Here is a 21,566-nt window from a genome sequence, read left to right on the forward strand (position 1 = left end):
ATCAATAAGGTATTGTTTCACACCTACTAATATGGCCATTATTAAAAAACCAGAAAACTGCAAGGGTTGGAAAAGATTTTGAGAAATGGGAACCCTCATTCACTGCTGGTGGGAATGTGAAATGGTGCAGCTGTTGTAGCAGACAGTTTGCCAATTCCTCAGGAACCTACATATAGACTTGCCCTATGATCTGGCAACCTCATTCCTAGGTATATGAATGGATTAGGCATATACCCAGAAGAATGGATGCAAACAGGCATTTGCACACTGATGTCCAGCACAGTACTATTCACAATTGCCAAAAGATGGAAACAGCCCAAGTGTCCATCAACCAAAGAATAGATAAGCAAAATATGTTATATAATTATGATGGAATATTATTCAGCTACAAGAAGGAATGAAGTTCTGATGCATGTGAAAACATGGATAAATCATAAATCTCGAAGACATCATATTGAGTGAAATAAGCTAGATCCAAAAGGACAAATATTTTATGATCTCATTAATATGAATTAATTATAATAAGCAAATTCAGAGTTAGTATCTAAAATATAGGTTACCAGGAGATAGAATGAAGATAAAGAAAGGGGAGCTGATGCTTAATTTGTGCAGCATTTTAAGTTAGGTTGATTGTAAACATTTGGAAATGGGTAGACATGTTAGTAGCATATTATTGTGAGTGTAATTAACAGAGCTGAAATATGCATATGAATGTTGTTGAAAGGCGAAGTTTAGGGTCATATATGTCACTAGTAAGAAAGTTAGAGGATAAAATGTGGGACTGTGTAACAGTGTACCCTGTTTTAGATGATGAATGCAGTTAATAGTACAAATATAAGAATGTTATTTCATGAACTAGAATGAATGCATATTACTATTACAAGATGTTAATAATAGAGAGGTATATGGGAGAAATACACCCAATGCAAACTATGACTATAGTTAAAAGTAATATTTTAATATTCTGTCATCAATTGTAACAAACATACAATATGAATCCTAATTGTTAATAATAAGGGTGTATAAGTGAAATGGAGTTTTTCTTTTCAGAATAATGAAAATACTCTAAAATTTATTGTAGTTATGAATGCACAATTCTCTGAGTATACTGAGCTATTGATTGTACACTTTGGATGAAATGTATGGTGTGTGAATATTTCTCAATAAAATTGCCTTAAGAATACAATGAGATGCCACTTTACACTCACTAGAATGGCTGCTATTAAAAAATATAAGTGTAGAAAATGATGTAGAGAAAGAGGAACACTCATTCAACATTGGTGGGAATGTAAAACGATGCAGCAACTGTGGAAAACAGTTTGGCAGTTCCTCAGAAAATTAAGTGTAGAATTAGCTTATGAACCCAGCAATTCTACTTCTAGAAATATAGTCAAATGAATTGAAAGCAGGGTATTGAACAGATATCTGCACATGGATGTTCATAGCACCATTATTTACAATTGCCAAAAAAATGCAAGCAGCCCAAGTGTCCATCAAAGAATGAATGGCTAAGCAAAATGTGGTATATACATACAATGGAATATTATAAAGCTGTGAAAAGGAATGAGGTTATAATGTATGTAACAGCATGGCTGAATCTTGAAAACATCACTTTGAGGAAAATAAGCTGGCAACAAAGGACCAATTTGTATGATCTCATTGATATGAGACAATTAGAATGAGCAAACTGACAGAACAAATGTTATCAAGGACAGCAGAAGTCTAGGGAAGGGAAGGTTTAATCTTAATTGTCACAGAATTTTTGTTGGGGTTGTTGGAAAAGTTTTGAAAAATGCATGATTGTATCAGCTGTACAACATTGTGAATGTAATTGGCACCACTAAATTATATATCTTAATGTAGTTAAAGGGGGAACTTTTAAGTTGTGTATACATTACTAAAATAAAAATTGAAAAAAGATCAGATGCTGACAGTGGTTCAGAAGGATGGAAGAATGAATTGGTGGATCACAGGGAATTCCTACGGCAGTGAAACTATTGCATGTGATACTGTAATGCTGAATACATGGCGTTATGCATTCATCAAAACTCATAGACCTGTACAATATGAGGAGCGAATCTTAATGTCAGCTAATGTATCAGTATTGATTCATCAATTATAACAAATATACTTAACAAATGCAAGATGTTAATAATGTTGGAAACTTTGTGATGGAAGGGGGGCCACATGGGAACTCTGTATTTTCAGATCAATTTTTTTAGTCAAACTAAAGCTACCACTTTTCAATTTTAAAACTTAAAACAAAAACATTAAAAAGCTACAGTAACCAAAACCTTGTGGTACTTGCACATGGACAGACATATAGAACAATAGAATCATATTGCGAGTGCATAAATAAATCTTCACATCTATGGACAGTTAATTCTTGATGATGGTGCCAAGATCATCAATGGGGAAAAGTAGTATCTTTAACAAGTGGTTCTCCAAAAATTGGGCATCCATATGCAAAAGAATGGAGGTGGTCCCTTTCCTCACACCACATACAAAAATATAACTCAAAATGGACCAAAGACTAAGTTAAGAACCATAACCATAAAACTCCTACACAAAAATGTAGGTAAGTAACTTCAAGATCTTGTCCTAGTAAATGGCTTCTAAAACTTTACACCAAAAGCAGACACAACGATAGGAAATGAGATAAAAGGGTCTTCATCAAAATCAAAATCCTATATGTCAAGGGACTTCACATGAAACTAAAAAGACTAACTAAAAAATCAGAGAAAATGTTTGGAAACTATGTGTATAATGAAAATTTAGTATCAATTACATACTAAGAACTCCTACAACTCAATACCAAAAATATAAATAATCCAATCAAAATAGGCTAAAAACTTGAATAAATATTTATCAAAAGAAGAAACACAAATGACAAATAAGCACTTGAAATGATGCACAATCCCACTGTTTAGGAGCATGTTATTTAATTTCCACATATTCTTGAACTTTCCATTTCTCTCACTGTTATTGTTTTCTATCTTCATTCCCTTTTGGTAAGAGAATATACATTGTATGATTTCAATATTTTAAAAATTTATTTAAACATGTTTTGTGACTTAATGTATGTTCTATCCATGTGCCCTCAAGAAGATGTGTATTCTCTTTTTGTTGGGTGAAGTGTTCTATATATGTCTGTTAAGTGTAGTTGGTTTAGGGTATCATTCAAGTCTTGAATTATTTCCTTATATTTCTTCTGACTAGATGTTCTTTCATTATTGAGAGTGGTATAGTTAAGTCTTTAACTATTTTTGTAGAACCGTCAATTTCTCCCTTCAAATCTGTCAGTATTTGCTTCCTATATTTTGTGATTCTGCTGCTAGATGCATGTATATATATTTTAAATCTTCATGTTCAATTGTTCTCTTCATCAGTACATAATGACTATTAGTGCCCCTAGTAAATTTTTTTGTCTTAACATCTATTTTTTCTGATATTACTATAGCTACCCTAGTACTCTTTTGGATCTTATTTGAACTAGGTCTATTTTTCCATCTTTCACTTTAAACCTTCTTGTATCTTTGAATTTCAGGTGAGTTTCTTGCAGACAGCATATAATTGGGTCACACTTTTTCATCCATTCTCCCAATTTCTGCCTTTTGACTGGAGAGTGTAATCACTTACATTTAAAGCTCCTACTGATAATACTGGACTTCCTTCAGTCATTTTGCTATTTAGCCTTTGGATGGCTTATACCTATTTTGTCCCTCACTTCCATTGATGCTTACTTTTATATTGAATTTTTGTGTTCTACCACATTGAATGTCTTCTTGTTTCTATCTGGATATATTATTCATCTATTTTACTTGTTGTTACCATGGGATCAAATTTAACATTCTAAATATATGACCAGCATATTTGATTTTCTATCAACTTAACTTTCACAGCATGAAAATATACTTTTTCTATTCCTCTCTTTCCCTCCACCCCCCACATTTTTTTGGTACTTTCTCCCACTTGAATGTTCAAAAATATTTATTTGTCATTGCTTTTTTTAGTTCAAAATAACTGATTTTTCATTACATTTTTGTATTTATTATTTTGTTGCTCATTACATTTTATAAATTTGACTTTTAGAAACTATAGGAAGTTGAAAACTGGAGTTACCAAACAAATATATAATTGTACTAGCATTTCTATTTACCTGTGTTATAGCCATCACTGGAAATCTTTATTTCTTCTTGCAGCTTCAATCTATTGTCTGTTGTCCTTTCCTTTCAACCCGCAGAACTCTGTTTAGCGTCTTTCGTAGGGCCAGTCTAATGGTAACGAACTTCCTCACTTTTGTTTATCTGGGAATGTCTAAATCTTTTCCTCACTTTTGAAAGGCAGTTTTGCCATATATAGAATTCTTGGTTTGCAAATTTTGCTTTCTGGACTTTATGTCATCCCACTGCCTTCTGGTTGCCATGGCTTCTGATGAGAAATCAGCACTTATTCTTATTGAGGCTCCCTTGTGACAACATTGCTTCTCCCTTGTGGCTTTCATGATTCTCCCTTTACCTTTCATACTCAACAGTTTGATTATAATATGCCACAGCATGAGTCTGTTTGGGTTTATCTGATTTGGAGTTCAGTGAGCACTTTGGATGTGTACTTCATGATTTAGTTTAATTTTTGAAGTTTTCAACTATTATTTCTTTGAATATTCTCTCTTCCTCTTTCTCTCTTCTTTTAGGACAACTACAGTTTGTATACTGGTATGCTTGATGGTGTCCTACAGGTTTCACAGGCTCTGTTCACTTTTCCTCATTCTTCTTTCTGTTACTCAGACTGAATGTTTTCAATTATCTTATCAAGTTCACTGATTCTTTTGCCAGTTCCAATCTGCTGTTGAACTCCTATAGGAAATTAAAAATTTCTATTACTGCGATCTACAGCTCTGTTTGGTTCCTTTTCATAATTTTCACCTCTCTTTTGATATTCTCTTGGTGTTTATTTATTGTTTTCCTGATTTCCTTTAGTTCTTTGTCCATATTTTCCTTTATCTCTTTGAACATATTTAGGATCATTTTAAAAAATCCTTTTTTCTTATATAAGTATTGTTCTCTTCATCGATGGTTTCTAATTCTTTTTCTTTGCCTGAGCCATCATTTCCTGCTTCTTTGCATGTTTTGTAACTTTTTTGTGAAGCCTGGACATTTTGATATTTTATATGTTATTGCTGGAATTTACACTTTAAGACATCTGTTCTTAAACTTGTATGCAGCTAGTGTTATCTCTCATTACATAACAATACACTACAATAATTCTGGCATATATAATTTCCCAAATGGTTACCTTTATTACAGGTCTTTATTTCTTTATGCCACTTTGAATCTTTGTCTAGCATCCTTTCTTTTCATTTTGAAGAACTTCCTTTAGCATTGTTTATAGGGCAGTTCTAGTTGTTATAAACTCCCTCAGCTTTTATTCATTTGTGAATGTCTTAATCTCTCCCATTTTATTGATAGAATGTCTCATCAGATGAAAAATATTTGCTGGCAGATGTTTTGTTTCAGTGCTTTAAGTATTTCAACCTACTACTTTCTTGCCTCCATGGTTTCTGATTAGTAATTGGCACACAATCTAATTGGGACTCCTTTGTACATTATACATCGCCTTCCTCTTGCAGCTTTCAGAACTCTATTCTTGTACTTTGCATTCAATAGTGTGATCAATATATCATGGAGTGAATTTTTGTTTATGTTTATTTTGTTTGAGGTTCTCTCTGCTTCCTAGATGTGCATATTCATGTCTTTTGTTAAGATTGTGAAGTTCACTGTCGTTATTTCTTTCAATATTCCTTTTGTCACTTTCTGTATTCCTTCTTCTTCTGGGACTCCCAAAATGCACAGATTGGTGTGCTTGATGGTACCACGGTGGCATCTTAGGCTATTTTAACATTTAATACATCTTTATTTTTATCTTTCTGCTCCTCAACCTGAATCATTTCAAGTGTCTTATATTCGAGTGCACTGATTCTTTATTTTTCCAGCTCCAATCTGCTCTTGAAACCCTCCTGGGTTTTTCCTTTCAGTTCTTGTGGTCTTCAACTCCAATAGCTCTGTTTGGTTCATTTTTTTAATTTTTATTTTTTTTACTAAAACTCACATGTTGCTCATTCCTTGTTTTCCTGATATCTTTAGTTCTTTCTCTGCATTTACCTTTATCTCCTTAAGCATTTTTAAGACCATTTTAAAATGGCCTTTTTCCACATTCTCATCTACTTCATTGATGTTCTCTGAATTTTTATCTTTTATCTTTAGATGGGTCTTCATGTCCCGTTTCTTTATTTTTGTTGTACTCTTTTGTTCCACACTGTACATTTTGATATTTTAAAATGCTAACCCTGGGATTTATTTCCTAGGATGTCTGTTTCTTGATTTTATAATCAGCTGGTGATTAGACAAAGATTTTGTTGAGCTTCTTCCCTCCTATGAAGAAGGTATGTACAAAGCAGATGCAGTGTGCAGGGTTTTCCATCTTTCTGGGCCTCTGTCATGCCCTAGGCATTTGCTTGCTAGTTGTTTCAGAGTCCAGCTATTTAAAGGATTTTTATTGTTCTCCCTGTTACGTAGAGGAAAGACCTCTGTCTCCCAGTGTCTGAAGATGGCAAGCCTTTGACCCAGATTGTCTGTATCAACTTAAGTTGAACCTTCCTGAAATGCTCAGCAAATACAGCCCTTCAACGAACTGTTTCTTACAGCTTCAGGAAGTGCAGCATCTCTACATCTCTACTGCCATCACCTCTATCTGAGGAGGGTTGAAACAATGGTGTCCCTTAGAACCTTCTCTCAGTGATCTGAATTTGCTAATCAAAAGCCATGATCATTGCTCAGCAATGAATGCCCCTCTTGGGGAAGAGTGCTTTTGGGACAAGGTGGGATGGCGTAGGAGGGGGTGGGTGGCAAAATAAAATAAAATTGTCTGGCGGGACTCATGGAAAGTTAAACTGATATAGAAGGTACATTTATACTCCTGTAGTGCTTAATTTCACTCTTTTTGCACTCTAGTATACAATATTAAATTTATTTAATGAATATTGAATATATAACATACCTTTCCAGTTATTAAAATCTTGATCACAAATAAAAACATCTGGCCATATATGTGGGTTTATTTCTTTTCTCTCAATTCTATTAAATTGGTTCATCTCTTTATCCTTGAGGCAGTATCACACTGTTTTGATGAATGTAGCTTTTAATAATGGTTGAAATTAGAACTGTGAGTCCTACAACTTTTTTCTAATTGTTTCAACATAGTTTTGACTGTTCAAAGTCACTTGAACTCCATATGAATTGGATAATTAGCTTTTCCATTTATAAAAAAGAAGGTTGTTGGAATTTTGATTGGGATTGTGTTACATTCATTTCAAGGTGTTTCCTAATTTCCCTTGTAATTTCTCTCTTGATTTATTAGTTGTTTAAGAATGTATTGCTTAATTTCTATGTATATGTGGATTATTCAGTTTTCCCTCTGACATTGATTTCTAGCTTCATCCATCGTGTTTGTAGGAGAATCATTGCATGATACCATCATTTGTAAAGTTATTGGGATTTGTTCTGTGTGCTAACTTTTGGTGTCTCTTGGAGAATGATCTGTATACACTTAAGAAGAATGTGTATTCTCCTCTTGTTGGATGAATAGTTCTATATATGTGTCCTAGGTGTAGGTAATTTATAATATTTTTCATGTTATCTATTTCCTTATTGATCTTCTGTCTAGATATTCATTATTGAATATGTATCCATTATTGAAATAATATCCATTATTGAAAGTGTTGTATTGAAATGTCCTACTATTAATGTAGAACCATCTATTTCTCCTTTAAAATCTGTTGATATTTGCTTCATATATTTTGGGGCTTAGGTGTATATATGTTTATAAATAATATCTTCTTGATGAATTGACTCTTTTCCAATATACAGTGCCCTTCTAATCCCTTTGAACAGATTTTTAAATAAAATTTATTTTTATGATATTGTACAGCCACCTCCAATCTTTTTACAACAATTTGAATGGAATATTTTTTCCATTCAAAGTGGAACTTTCAGCCCGCTTCTATCTTTGTAATTAAGCTGAGTCTCTAGTAAACATAACATAGTTAGGGCATGATTTTTATCTAATAAAATGTCCTTTCCTTTCAACCTGCAGAACTCCCTTTAGCATTTTTTGTAGTTTTAGCCTATTTAAGTTAAAACCTTTTAACTTGGGAATTTAACTCGGGAATTTAACTCATTTATGCTTAAAGAATCTACTGCTAATGCCGAACTTACCTCTGCTATTTTGCTCTTTGTTATTTGTATGTTTAATAAATCATTGGCTCTTCAATTGTTACATTACAGCCACACCCTCTCCTTTGACTACTACTATTATGAGTGGAATATGTTTTCCATCCTTTCACTTTCAGCCTTCTTGCAACGTTGAATTTAAGGTGAATCTCTTACAAACATTACATAATTAGATCATGATTTTTACCCATTTATCAAAAGGATAAAATTTTAACTGGAGAATTTAACTCATTTATATTCAAATTACTAATGATAATGCAGGATTGTCTTCTGTCATTTTTCTCTTTGTTAATTGTACACCTAATAAATTCTCAGTCCCTTTATTCTTCCGTTACTGCCTATTTTTTATTTAGCTGATCTTTTGCTGTGAACCCTTCAGAATGCCGTCTCATTTCCTTCTTTGGATATTTTTCTGATATTTTCTTTGTGGCTACCATGTAACTTAAATTTAACATCCTAAATCTATAACAATTTCATTTGGAATGATGACTTAATTTCAATAGTATACACAAACTAGTTTTTATATCTCTCTGTTCCTGCACCATTATGTAGTTCTTGTCATAAATTGCATATTCATGCATTGTGATTCTATAAATATTGATTATCGTTACTTTTATGCTTTGTATTTTAAATACTGTATGAAGTAATAAAGAGCTATAAACAAAAACATAATAGTACTGGCATTTATATTTATGCATGCCATTACCTATGTTAGAAATCTTTATCTCTTCATGTGGCTTCAGTCAATTGTCTCGTGCCCTTTCCTTTCAACCTGCAGGACTCTCTTTAGCATTTTTTGTAGTTTTAGCCTATTGCTGATGAATCCCTTAGCTCTTGTTTATCTTGGAATGTTTTAAGTCCTCCCTAATTTTTGAAACTCATATCTATTAGATACAGAATCTCTGGTTGGTGTTTCTTTTTTTTTTATTTCCTCCTGTGTTGCCAATGAAAATTTGGGACTTAATCTTATTGAGGCTTCCGTGTTTGTGGAGTTTTGTTTCTTTCTTGCAGCTTTCAGAATTCTCTATTTTTTTATATTTGACATTTTGATTATGATGTATCTTGATATATAACGTATTAGGATTTATCCTGTTTGGAGTTTCTTGAGCTTCTTGGATGTGTGTATTCATGTTTTTCATTTAATTTGAGATATTTTTAGCCATTCTTTCTTTGGACACTCTTTCTATCCCTTTCTCTCTTTCTTCTCCTGGGAGTCTCACAGTGTATATATTGGAGCACTTGAAGGTGTCCCAGAGAGCTCTCAAATTCTTCATGTTTTCTTCTTTCCACTTCACAGACTGAATAATTTCAATTGTCATATCTTCCAGTCCACTGATTCTCCCACAAGCTTGAATATGCTGTTGAACCACGCTCATGAATTTTTAGTTTTTGTGTCTTTGATCTTCAGCACTGTTTGGTTTCTTTTAATAATTTCCATCTCTTTATTGATATTCTCTTTGTGTTCATCTACCTTTTTACAATTTCCTCAGTTCTTTTTCTTTGTTTTTCATTAGCTCTTTGAGCATATACAGTAACATTTTTTCTAAAGTGTCTGGTATTTCTGAGGCATGGTATTCCTTGTGATTTGGTATTCCTTGTGATGGTTTGTAATGCTTTATCTTGCTCTTTTGCATGATCTATCTTTTCCTATATCTTGTATATTTTGTGATATTTTATTAAAACCTGGAAATTTTAAAATGTTATCTCTAGAATTTAGATACCAAAACATCCCTTTTCTGGGATTGTATCCAGCTTATGTAATGAAAGGGGTTTCCTTGAATGCTAGGAGGTAACAAAACAAGAAAATGAAAATGAAAATTTCCCTATCCTTGTGGATTGTCCTGTGCAATTACTTTCAAAGTGATGAGCAATTCTAACAATGGGTATATAGAACAGTTTGAGGCAAAAGCTTAGGGTCCTTTTCCATCTTTTCTGTGCATACATATTTTCATAAACGTTCATGCATGGCCCTAGGAATTCCTCCATTTACATAGATATGAATGGCCCCTTTGCTCTGGGAAATAGTGTTTCCTCTTCATCCTAGGCACTACATACACTGAGCTGTTTTGCCTTAAATTTAACATCCTAAATATATGACAATTTCATTTGATGCTTCAATTTGACTGCTCTCCTACAACTTTCTGCAAAAGAGCTCTATGAATCACATCTATGTGCAAAGCAAGTTCTGGGATAGGAAGCCTGTAATGAGTGACCTGGTTCAGTCCATTTGGTCAACATAAAAAAGATTGGCACAGACATACATGCACCCTAGCATCTGCACAAGGATTACTCTGCTCCCTACAGAACTGGGAAGAAGCACCTGCAGTGGAACTGCAAACTCACCTTACTTTCATCAGTTGTGATTTAAAAAAAAAAAATTTTAATACCAAAAAACATCAAACAAACGTAAACATTCCTAACTTTTGATCATTCCGTTGTACATATATAATCAGTAATTCACAATATCATCACACAGTTGCATATTCCTCATCGTGATCATTTCTTGGAACATTTGCATCTATTCAGAAAAAGAAATAAAAAGAAAACAGAAAAAAATTCATACATACCATACCCCCCACCCCTTCCCCTCATCGATCATCCGCATTTCAATCTAAATTTATTTTAACATTGGTTCCCCCATTGTTTATTTTTATTCCATATGTTTTACTCATCTGTTGATAAGGTAGATGAAAGGAGCATCAGACACAAGGTTTTCACAATCACACAGTCACATTGCGAAAGCTATATCATGATACAATCATCTTCAAGAAACATGGCTTCTGGAACACAGCTCTATGTTTTCAGGTAGTTCCCTCCAGCCTCCCCACTACATCCTGAATAACAAAGTGATATCTACTTAATGCATAAGAGTAACCTCCAGGATAACCTCTCGACTCTGTTTGGAATCTCTCAGCCATTGACACTTTGTCTAATTTCACTCTTCCCCCTTTTGGTCAAGAAGGTTTTCTCAATCCCTTGATGTTGAGTCTCAGCTCATTCTAGGGTTTTCCTCAATCCCCTGATGCTGAGACTCAGCTCATTCCAAGATTTTTGTCCCATGTTGCCAGGAAGGTCCACACCCCTGGCAGTCATGTCCCACGTAGACAGGGGGAGGGTGGTGAGTTTGCTTGTTGTGTTGACTGGAGAGAGAGACCACATCTGAGCAACAAAAGAGGCTCACTTGGGGGTGACTCTTAGGCCTAAATTTTAAGTAGACTTGACTTATCCTTTGCAGGGTTAAGTTTCATATGAAAAAAACCCCAAGCCTGGGGGCTCAGCCTATAGCTTTGGTTGTCCACACTGCGTGTGAGAATATCAAGAATTCAACTTGGGGAAGTTGAATTTCTCCCCATTCTCACCATTCCCTGAAGGGGACTTTGCAAATACTTTTCCACTCACTGATCAAATCACTCTGGGATTCATCAGGGCGTCACTCTAGACAAACCAACAAAATCTCATGTCCTACCCAAGATTCCAAGTACTTATGGTGTTCAATCAAGCTATCAACATAAGTTACATTAGGAGATGCACTAGTCAAAATATAAATTTTGTACCAAATAAATATTTTTTGCTTTAGTCTCACACATAAGTTGAAATTTTAAAATATTAGTTACCATCTGTTTTCAGCACCCTGAACTAATGACATTCTTTTGTTCTTCCTCATGTAAAAACATTTTTAAAATTTATGCATTTAGTCACTATCATAATACACTCTAGGCATTCTTAGATTATACCAGCTCAGTCTTTATTGTCTATCTTTCTTTCTGATTTCACTTGTGCCCCCAGCCCTTCTCCCTCGAGCATTCTCACATTCAGCTTCAGTCAGTGTTTTAACATAAGTGTATTACAGTTAGGTAGTATTGTGCTATCCATTTCTGAACTTTTACATTCAGTCCTGTTGCACAATGTATATCCCTTCAGCTCCAATTACCCAGTATCTTACCCTATTTCTAACTCCTGATGGTCTCTGTTACCAACGAAATATTCCAAGTTTATTCACTAATGTCAGTTCATATCAGTGAGACCATACAGTATTTGTCCTTTTGTTTCTGGCTAATCTCATTCAGCATAATGTCCTTAAGGTCCATCCATGTTGTTACATACTTCATAACTTTATTCTGTCTCACAGCTGCATAGTATTCTACTGTATTATATACCATAGTTTGTTTAGCCACTCATCTGTTGATGGACATTTTGGTTGTTACCATCACTTCACAACTGTAAATCATGCTGCTATAAACATTGGCATGCAAATATCCGTTTGTGTCCTTGCCCTCATGTCCTCTGAGTAGATACCTAGCAATGATATTGCTGGGTCATATGGCAATTCAATATTTACCTTTTTGAGGAACCGTGAATCTGCTTTCCACAGCGGTTATGCCATTTAACATTCCCATTAACAGTGAATAAGTGTGCTTCTTTCTCCACATCCTCTCCAGCACTTGTCATTTTCTATTTTATTGATAATGGCTATTCTGGTGGGTGTGAGATAATATCTCATTGTGGTTTTGATTTGCATTTCTCTAATAGCCAGGGAAATTGTGTATCTCTTCATGTGCCTTTTGGTCATTTGTATTTCCTCTTCTGAGAAGTGTCTGTTCAAGTCTTTTCCCCATTTTGTAATTGGACTGGCTGCTTTTTGTTGTTGAGTTGAACAATCTCTTTATAAATTCTGGATACTAGACCTTTATCTGATATGTCGTTTCCAAATATTGTCTCCCATTGTGTAAGCTGTCTTTTTACTTTCTTGATGAAGTTCTTTGATGTGCAAAAGTGTTTAATTTTGAGGAGTTCCTATTATTTATTTATTTATTTATTTATTTATTCAGTGCTCTTGCTTTGGGTGTAAGGTATAGGAAACTGCCTCTTATTATAAGATTTATAAGATATTTACCTACATTTTCTCTAACAGTTTTATGGTCTTAGATCTGATGTTTAGGTCTTTGATACATTTTAAATTAATTTTTTAAGTTAATAAAGTGTGAGATATGGGTCCTCTTTCACTTTTTTGCATATGGATATCCAGTGCTCTAAGCATCATTTATTGGATAGACTGCTCTATCCCAGGTGAGTTGGCTTGACTGCCTTATCAAATATCAATCGTCTATAGATGAGAGGGTCTATATCTGAATACTCTATTCGATTCCATTGGTTAGTATATCTCTCTTTATGCCAATACCATGCTGTTTTGACCACTGTAGCTTCATAATACACCTTAAAGTCAAGTAGCATGAGACCTCTGACTTCATTTTTTTTTCTCAGGATACTTTTAGTTATTTGGGACACTCTGCCCTTCCAGATAAATTTGGTTATTGGTTTTTGTATTTCTGAAAAGTAAGTTGTTGGGATTTTAATTGCTATTGTATTGAATATGTAAATCAATTTAGGTAGAATTGACATCTTAACTATATTTAGTCTTCCAATCCATGAACATGGTATACCTTCAATCTATTTAGTTCTTCTGTGATTTCTTTTAACAATTTCTTGTAGTTTTCTTTGTATAGGCCTTTTGTTTCTTTAGTTAAATTTATTCATAAATATTTTATTCTTTTGGTTGTCATTGTAAATGTAATTCTTTTCTTGATTTTCCCCTCAGATTGTTCACTACCAGTGTATAGAAACACTACAAAATTTTTGAGTGTTGATCTTGTAACCGACCACTTTGCTGTGCTCATTTATTAGCTCTAGTAGTTTTGTGGATGTTTCGGGGTTTTCAACATATAGTACCATATCATCTGCAAACAGTGAGAGTTTTACTTCTTCCTTTTCAATTTTGATGCCTTGTATTTCTTTTTCTTGTCTAATTGTCCTGGCTAGAACTTCCAACACAATGTTGAATAACAGTGGTGATAGTGGACATCCTTGCTTTGTTCCTGATCTTAGGGGGAAAGTCTTCAGTTTTTCCCTTTGAGGATGATGTTAGCTGTGGGTTTTTCATATATTCCCTTTATCATTTTGAGGAAGTTCCCTTCTATTCATATCCCTTGAAGTGTTTTCAACAGGAAAGGATGTTGAATTTTTTCAAATGTTCTTCCTGCATCAATTGAGATGATCATGTGGTTTCCCTGCTTTGATTTGTTGATATGGTGTATTACATTATTAGATTTTCTTATGTTGAACCATCCTTGCATACCTGGGATGAATCCTACTTGGTCATGATGTATAATTCTTTTAATGTATTGCTGGATTCGATTTGCTAGAATTTTGTTGAAGATTTTTGCATCTATATTCATTAGAGAGATTGTTCTGTGGTTTTCTTTTTTTGTAATATCTTCGTCTGGCTTTTGTATGAGGGTGATTTTGGCTTTGTAGAATGAGTTAGGTAGCTTTCTCTACTCTTCAAATTTTGAGGAGTTTGAACAGGATTGTTACTAATTTTTTCTGGAAAGTTTGGTAGAATTCACATGTGAAGCCATCTGGTCCTGGACATTTGTTTTTGGGGAGCTTCTTAATAACTGACTTAATTTCTTTACTTGTGATTGGTTTGTTGAGGTCATCTATTTCTTCTCGAGTCAAAGTTGATTGTTCATGCCTTTCTAGAAAGTTGTCCATTTCATCTACATTGTTGTACTTATTAGCATAAAGATGTTCATAGTATCCTGTCATTACTTCCTTTATTTCTGTGGGGTCAGTGGTTATGTCTCTTCTTCCATTTCTGATATTGTTTATTTGCAACCTCTCTCTTCTTTTTGTCAATCTTGCTAAGGGTCCATCAATCTTATAGATTTTCTCATACAACCAGCTTCTGGTTTTGGTGATTTTCTCAATTGTTTTCATGTTCTCAATTTCATTTATTTCTGCTCTAATCTTCATTATTTCTTTCCTTGTGCTTGCTTTGGGGTTAGTTTGCTGTTCTTTCTCAACTTCTTCCAAGTGGACAGTCAATTCTTTGATTTTTGCCCTTTCTTCTTTTTTGATATAGGCATTTAGAGCAATGAATTTCCCTCTTAGCACTGCCTTTGCTGCATCCCATAAGTTTTGATATGTTGTGTTTTCATTTTCATTTGCCTCGAGATATTTACTGATTTCTCTTGCAATTTCTTCCTTGACCCACTGGTTGTTTAAGAGTGTGTTGTTGAGCCTCCATATATTTGTGAATCTTCTGGCTATTATTGATTTCCAACTTCATTCCTTTATGATCAGTGAAAGTGTTTTGTATGATTTCAGTCTTTTCAAATTTATTCAGACTTGCTTTGTGACCCAGCATGTGGTCTATCCTTGAGAATGATCCATGAGCACTTGAAAAAAAGGTGTGCCCTGCTGTTGTGGGGTGTAATGTTCTATAAATGTCTGTTAAGTCTAGGTCATTTATTGTATTATTCAAATTATCTGTTTCTTTATTGATCTTTTGTCTAGATGATCTGTCCATTGATGAGAGTGTGGAATTGAAATCTCCAACTATTATGGTAGATGTGTCTATTTCTCTTGTCAGTGTTTTCAGTGTTTGCCTCATGCATTTTGGAGCATTTTGGCTAGGTGTATAAATATTTATCATTGTTATGTTCTTGTTGAAGTGTTCCTTTTATTAGTTCATAGTGTTCTTCTTTGTCTCTTTTAACTGTTTTACATTTGAAGTCTAATTTGTTGGTTATTAGTATAGTTGCTCCTGCTTTTTTCTGATTGTTATTTGCATGAAATATCTTTTCCCAACTTTTTACTCTCAACCTATGTTTATCCTGGGGTCTAAGATGCACTTCCTGTAGACAGCATATGGATGGGTCCTGTTTTTTAATCCATTCTGCCATCTATGTCTTTTGATTGGGAAGTTTAATCCATTAACATTTTGTGTTATTACTGTACTGTATGGGTAGTACTTTCTTCTACCATTTTGCCTTTTGGATTTTATATGTCGCATCTAATTTTTCTTCTTTTTACCTTTACTGATAGTCTTCCTTTCTACACTCTTCTCCATACCTCTCTCTTCTGTCTTTTTGTATTTGCCTCTAGTGCTCCTTTTAGTATTTCTTGTAGAGCTGGCCTCTTGGTCACAAATTCTCTCAGTGATTTTTTGTCAGAAAATGTTTTAATTTCTCCCTCATTTTTTGAAGGACAATTTTGCTGGATATAGACTTCTTGGTTGATAGATTTTCTCTTTCACCTAGGGTTTTCTTGCTGGATGAATTTGTTGTCTATCTGTTCCTTCACATTCAGTTCAGCTTTTTCTGAACCACTAGCTTAAGTTTTGTTTAACAGAGGAGAATTTTTTAATTATTGTTTTCTTCTTTCTTGTATTGCCTGTATGGTGCCTTCCCACCCCCACCCTTAGGAGTGTCTACTTAAGTATTATAGACCCTAGCCGGATTTTCCCAGAACAAGCTGGTCTCCTGTCAGAAGAAAAGAGTCACCTGCATCAGTTTTCCTGAGGGTGAGACACAGCAGGTTGAAAGACTTTCCTGTGAATTCTATGAACTCGGTTTTTCTTATCTTTCCCAGTATGTGGTGTTTGTCTGCCTGCAGGTCCCACCAGCATAAGATGATACGGTACCTTTAACTTTGGCAGACTCTCCTTCCTGGGGGTGTGGTAGAGACAGAGGAGAGGCTGTAGGCTGGTTTTAATGGCTTCAAATTACCAAGCCCTGGGGTGTGAATTCCTTGAGGGAGGGATTCCACCTGAGTTTGGCCTCACCCATCCCCTGGGGAAGGCACCAGCTCCAGACAAGCTCTCAAAGAAGCTTGTTTGTGCCTATGCCTGGACCAGTTGCAGCCTGAAACGCTCTGCTGCTGTATCCAAAGGCAGCCAAGCCTCCGTAGAAACACAGTCACTAAAACCTCTGTTTCTTTTTGTTTTTTTTCATTTTCTGTCAGCCCTGCCCCTTTACTGCCAGAGCAAAAATGAGCAACCTCAGCTTTGACCAGGTTCACCTGAGCTAGGGGCCTATTTTCAGTAGCCAGAATTTGTGAATTAATTCTACAGTTGAAGCTTAGTTGTGCTCAGCCCCTGCTGCTGATAAAGTCTCTTTCCTTTCCCCTCTGGGAAGCAGCCTGTGGGGGAGGAGCACCGGCCACCGCGGCTTGGTGAACTCATGGTTCTGGAGGGGGAGGTGCTCGTAGCTGGTCCAGCTAGTCCAGATTGGGGTATCTGTGTGTCCGGTCACTGATGTGGCCCCAGGAGCTGTTCTGTACTGTTTCTGGTTATTTAGTAGCTGTTCTGGAGGACGAACTAAATCCCACACCTTGCTAAGTCACCATCTTGGCTCCTCCTCTGTTGCAAACAGATTCTTAATACATTTGAAAATTTTCTTTTCCAACTTTGTTTAGATAGCTTCTCAACTGCCTTGTTTGTGTTATTCACTCACTTATTTTTTTCTATGAATGTTGCAAAAGCAACCTGAACTCAGTTTTCACTCCAGGTGTCAGTTTAAGTATTAACTACATGAAGAAGAATAAGAATGGCAGCATTGTGAAGTTACATACACACTTGCACATTCTTGCTGAAGGATACTTTTGTTCTAAAGTAGTGATTCAATCCATTTTGGATCGTGGACTTCTCTAAACTTGATGAAATCTGTTTTAGGCAGTATAATGACTCCCAAAATTTCTATATCCTATCCAGACGACCTGTGAAAATGTTGGGTCACATGGCAATGGAGAATTATGATTACAGGTGGAATTCAGATTTCTGATCAGTTAACACTGAGATGGAGAGCTTATCCTGGACTATCTGGGTGGGTCCTTTATAATCATAAGGGTCCTTATAAGAGGAAGAAGGAGTTAGGAGAGAACCAGAGAGGTGGCAGTGTGAGAAGGACTTGACCCACTGTTTCTTGGTTTGAAGACAAAGAGAAAAGGTATCATAAGATGAGGAACGTGGGCAGCCTCTAAAAAGAAAATGGAAAATACAAACAAATTGATTCTCCCACAGAGCTTTCAGAAAGAAACACAGTCCTGTTAACACCTTGATATTAGTACAGTAAGGCCCATATTGGGCTTATTACTTCCAGAACTGTGTGATAATAAATTTTCAGTTTAAGCCATGTTATTTGTGGTAATTTGTTATAGCAGCAATAAGAAATTAATACAAAAGCTATGAACCTTCTTCCTTGAAATATGCTCATATAGTCAATATTCTGCATAGATTTCAGGGAGTTCATGGACCCTCAGAGTTATAAATTTCTCAATTAGAGTCATCAGGTGAGCATATGCAGAGAAATTTTGGAAGTTATAATTATATTCAATTACAGTGAATAGTATATAGTTCAATTTTTTTACACTGGTGTATATTCAATAAGAAAAGTGAAAAAAAGTATTTTAACATTAGTGCACAGAAATATTGGATTGATTTTCACTATGATTCTTAGTATAGGTGAAGGGGAGAGAGTATCAATTCCATTCAGATTAAGAAATATATACAATATATCATTGTCTCTGAAATACAAACACTATCCAGTAGAATTAGTGAGGAAGGAAAGATTATTTATTTGGCTTTTATATAAATGAGTAGTTACTAAATAAAATTAGAAGTCCAATAGAATTGTCGTCTATGTACCAGGGAGATATCTTTGTAATAGTGAGGTCTAAGGAGGGGAGTTCAACTTAAGAATCAGTCACATTCAGGATGAGCAATGGGTACTGGTAAAAAACAAAACAAAGCAAAACAAAAAACAACTTCAACAGGAGTCAATATTTATTTGGCTGAGTACCAGCTCTAGTATTGACACTATGACATATGTCAAACTATTACATATATGACATATGAAGGTTGTCTATTGCCAGTGAATACATGAGTCCAGTGATCTAAGGAGTCACCTATAAAATTTGGACTTTACAGTCACTGGTTACAATAGCAGTGGCCTGAACTTTGGAAACTTAAACAGGGTTTGCTTAGGCAGCTTTGCAGGGGTCATTACATCCTGATGAAATATTCTTAGAACATAAGAAAAACCTCCTTATATTTGCATCTGAAATATCATAGTACTTTACATAGTCAGCTTCACTTACTCCACAAGATCAGCTTTGAGAGAATGGAATGTTTTGAAGTTACAATTAAAATCTAAAAATGATTCTGGTGATGAATGTACAACTACGTGATGATACTATGAACCATTGATTGTATACTTTGGATGGATTATATAGTGTGTGACTACGTCTCAATAAAATTACATTTAAAAAAAATCCTAGACAGAGGTGCATGGGTGGTTCAGTGGTAGAATGCTCACCTTCCATGCAGGAGACCCAGGTTCAATTCCCAGACCATGAAACCCCCCCACTCCAATTTTTTTTTAAATCCTAGGTGGAAGCACTTCTAGGATAAATCGTTTCTAAACTGTAAGTACAGCAAAGAAAAATCAGCAGTTCAAGTCCTGTACCTTATTTCACCTTCTCTAATATGACCTGCCAGTTCTTCAATAAACTTCTCCCCTTTCATCCAGTAGATCATTGGTCCAGACTCTCCACTGAATCCGAAGAATGCTTTGCAAGGGATGTTCAGGGGCTTACCTGAGAATGACAGAGAGAAATAAATGAACAAATATCTCCTGGCTATCAGTGGGAGAGGAAGGGCCCACTTAACATCCAAAGGAAAACTCAGAGGTGAGCCTTTCTTCAGTTTTTTTCCAATCATCCTATCACTGTACATGAGAAAAAAATTTAAAGAGTGATGGAGGAAATTTAATTCAAGGTTTAATAAAAAATGAAGATATAAGTAAAGCTATTTGGTTTTTAGAACTTCCTATGTTTACTACTTTCCTTCCAGGAACTAACATGAAAGAATCAAATGGAAAGACTACCCTGTTATTTTTTTTTATTTTTTGACAGTATTAATTCTTACCTACTTTCCACTTAGACTTGCTTTTTTTTTTTTTCACATGGGCAGGCACCGGGAAACGAGCCCCGGTCCTCTGGCATGGCAGGCAAGCATTCTTGCCTGCTGAGCCACCGTGGCCCACCCTAGACTTGCTTTTGAATCTACCAAAATTAAAAATATTTTAGTTTTTGATTGGTGAAAAGACATCATAATATATTATTTACAGATTGTATGGAAGGGGAGACATTGCACAGGCAAAATTTGTTTACCCTGATTAATGTCTAGTCTTAAATGTTAGATAATATAAACGAAAAGGATAATTTGTTTTCAGTTATACAAAATGTAGAGAGAGCACATGTTGTAAAAACTTCATATTATCACATTTTCTGCCTTATACAAAATGTAGAGAGAGCACATGTTGTAAAAACTTCATATTATCACATTTTCTGCCATCTTCGTGTCACCTACAATGATTAAATAATTCTGGGCACTACTTCAGCACATTTTATTACGCATTTTTGTGATTATAGCTAAAACTTAATTTATCATCAAAGATATATGCAATGTTTTGCTGGCATCGATTTTGTTTTCTTCTTATAAACAAGATAAGTAAGGAAAGAATGGTAGCAAGAGCCCAGTCTTGACACTTATAATACTTACAGTAATCCCCCATTCATGAATTGTAATTTTCTTCCTAACATACAATTTTTGCACTGAATGAAGCACGAGAGAAATCAATTCCAAAAGTATGTTTTTCCATATAGAGTACATGATGTACTTGCTCCTATCCTAAATTCTAAGAACCATTACTTTCAAACACCCTTTCATTTTAATCACAAGAACTAGAAGATAGCGTCATTTGAGGATCATTTTCACAAAGAATCAATTTTAATGTGAGTTAGAGTCTACACTATGGCAAATAAAGATCAAGCAAATGTAGAAATGTGGAGTTGGGTGATACGATGAGCTTAATGAGTGACTTGTTGCCAAATATCAACCTCATTGTAGTCAAATTTACACTTCACCAAAATGACACATTGTGGACCATTGTGATTGCTCAGTAAGTGTCAATACCTTGATATTAAGAGTCTTTCATATGTGTCTCATTAAAGTCTGAAACAAAGTTGTTCAATGTTGCTTTGAAAATGTGTTCCATCACAAGGTTTTAGAAAAGTGAAAGGCAGCCTTGGTATAGTGGAAAATACACTGGACTATGAGTCAGGAAACTTGGATACTAGTTTTGGATCTATCAGGAACAAGAATTGCCCTGGAGAGACTACCTAACCTTTTGGAAAATAATTTCCCATTATCTAATGAGGATGATAGTGCTTGGGAGGTTCAGAAAAGATAATTTACTTAAAAGTGCTTGGTCAACTCAAGAACCCCATCCAAAGGTAGGATAGTGTTGTTTTCCTTCGGAGGCTTGGTCATTCAAGTAGAAGTCAAATTTAAGTCATAATCTGATGTGGAGACTAAGCTTTGGGTTTATTTTGACCCTGTCAACCACATGCCCTTCTCTTATTTATTAGCTCCTT

General features: G+C 34.9%; 1 protein-coding gene across 1 annotated transcript in view; it reads right to left on the bottom strand.

Annotated features, from left to right (window-relative positions):
* IL1RAPL2 (interleukin 1 receptor accessory protein like 2) overlaps window positions 1-21,566 on the bottom strand; it is a 645,369-nt gene that overhangs the window by 67,441 nt on the left and 556,362 nt on the right. The window contains exon 6 of the mRNA XM_077146975.1: window positions 19,595-19,724. Coding sequence (XP_077003090.1) covers window positions 19,595-19,724 — 130 coding nt within the window. The remainder of the gene's footprint in view (window positions 1-19,594; window positions 19,725-21,566) is intronic.

The sequence above is a fragment of the Tamandua tetradactyla genome, chromosome X (genome assembly GCF_023851605.1).
Source record: "Tamandua tetradactyla isolate mTamTet1 chromosome X, mTamTet1.pri, whole genome shotgun sequence".
Lineage (NCBI taxonomy): Eukaryota > Metazoa > Chordata > Mammalia > Pilosa > Myrmecophagidae > Tamandua > Tamandua tetradactyla.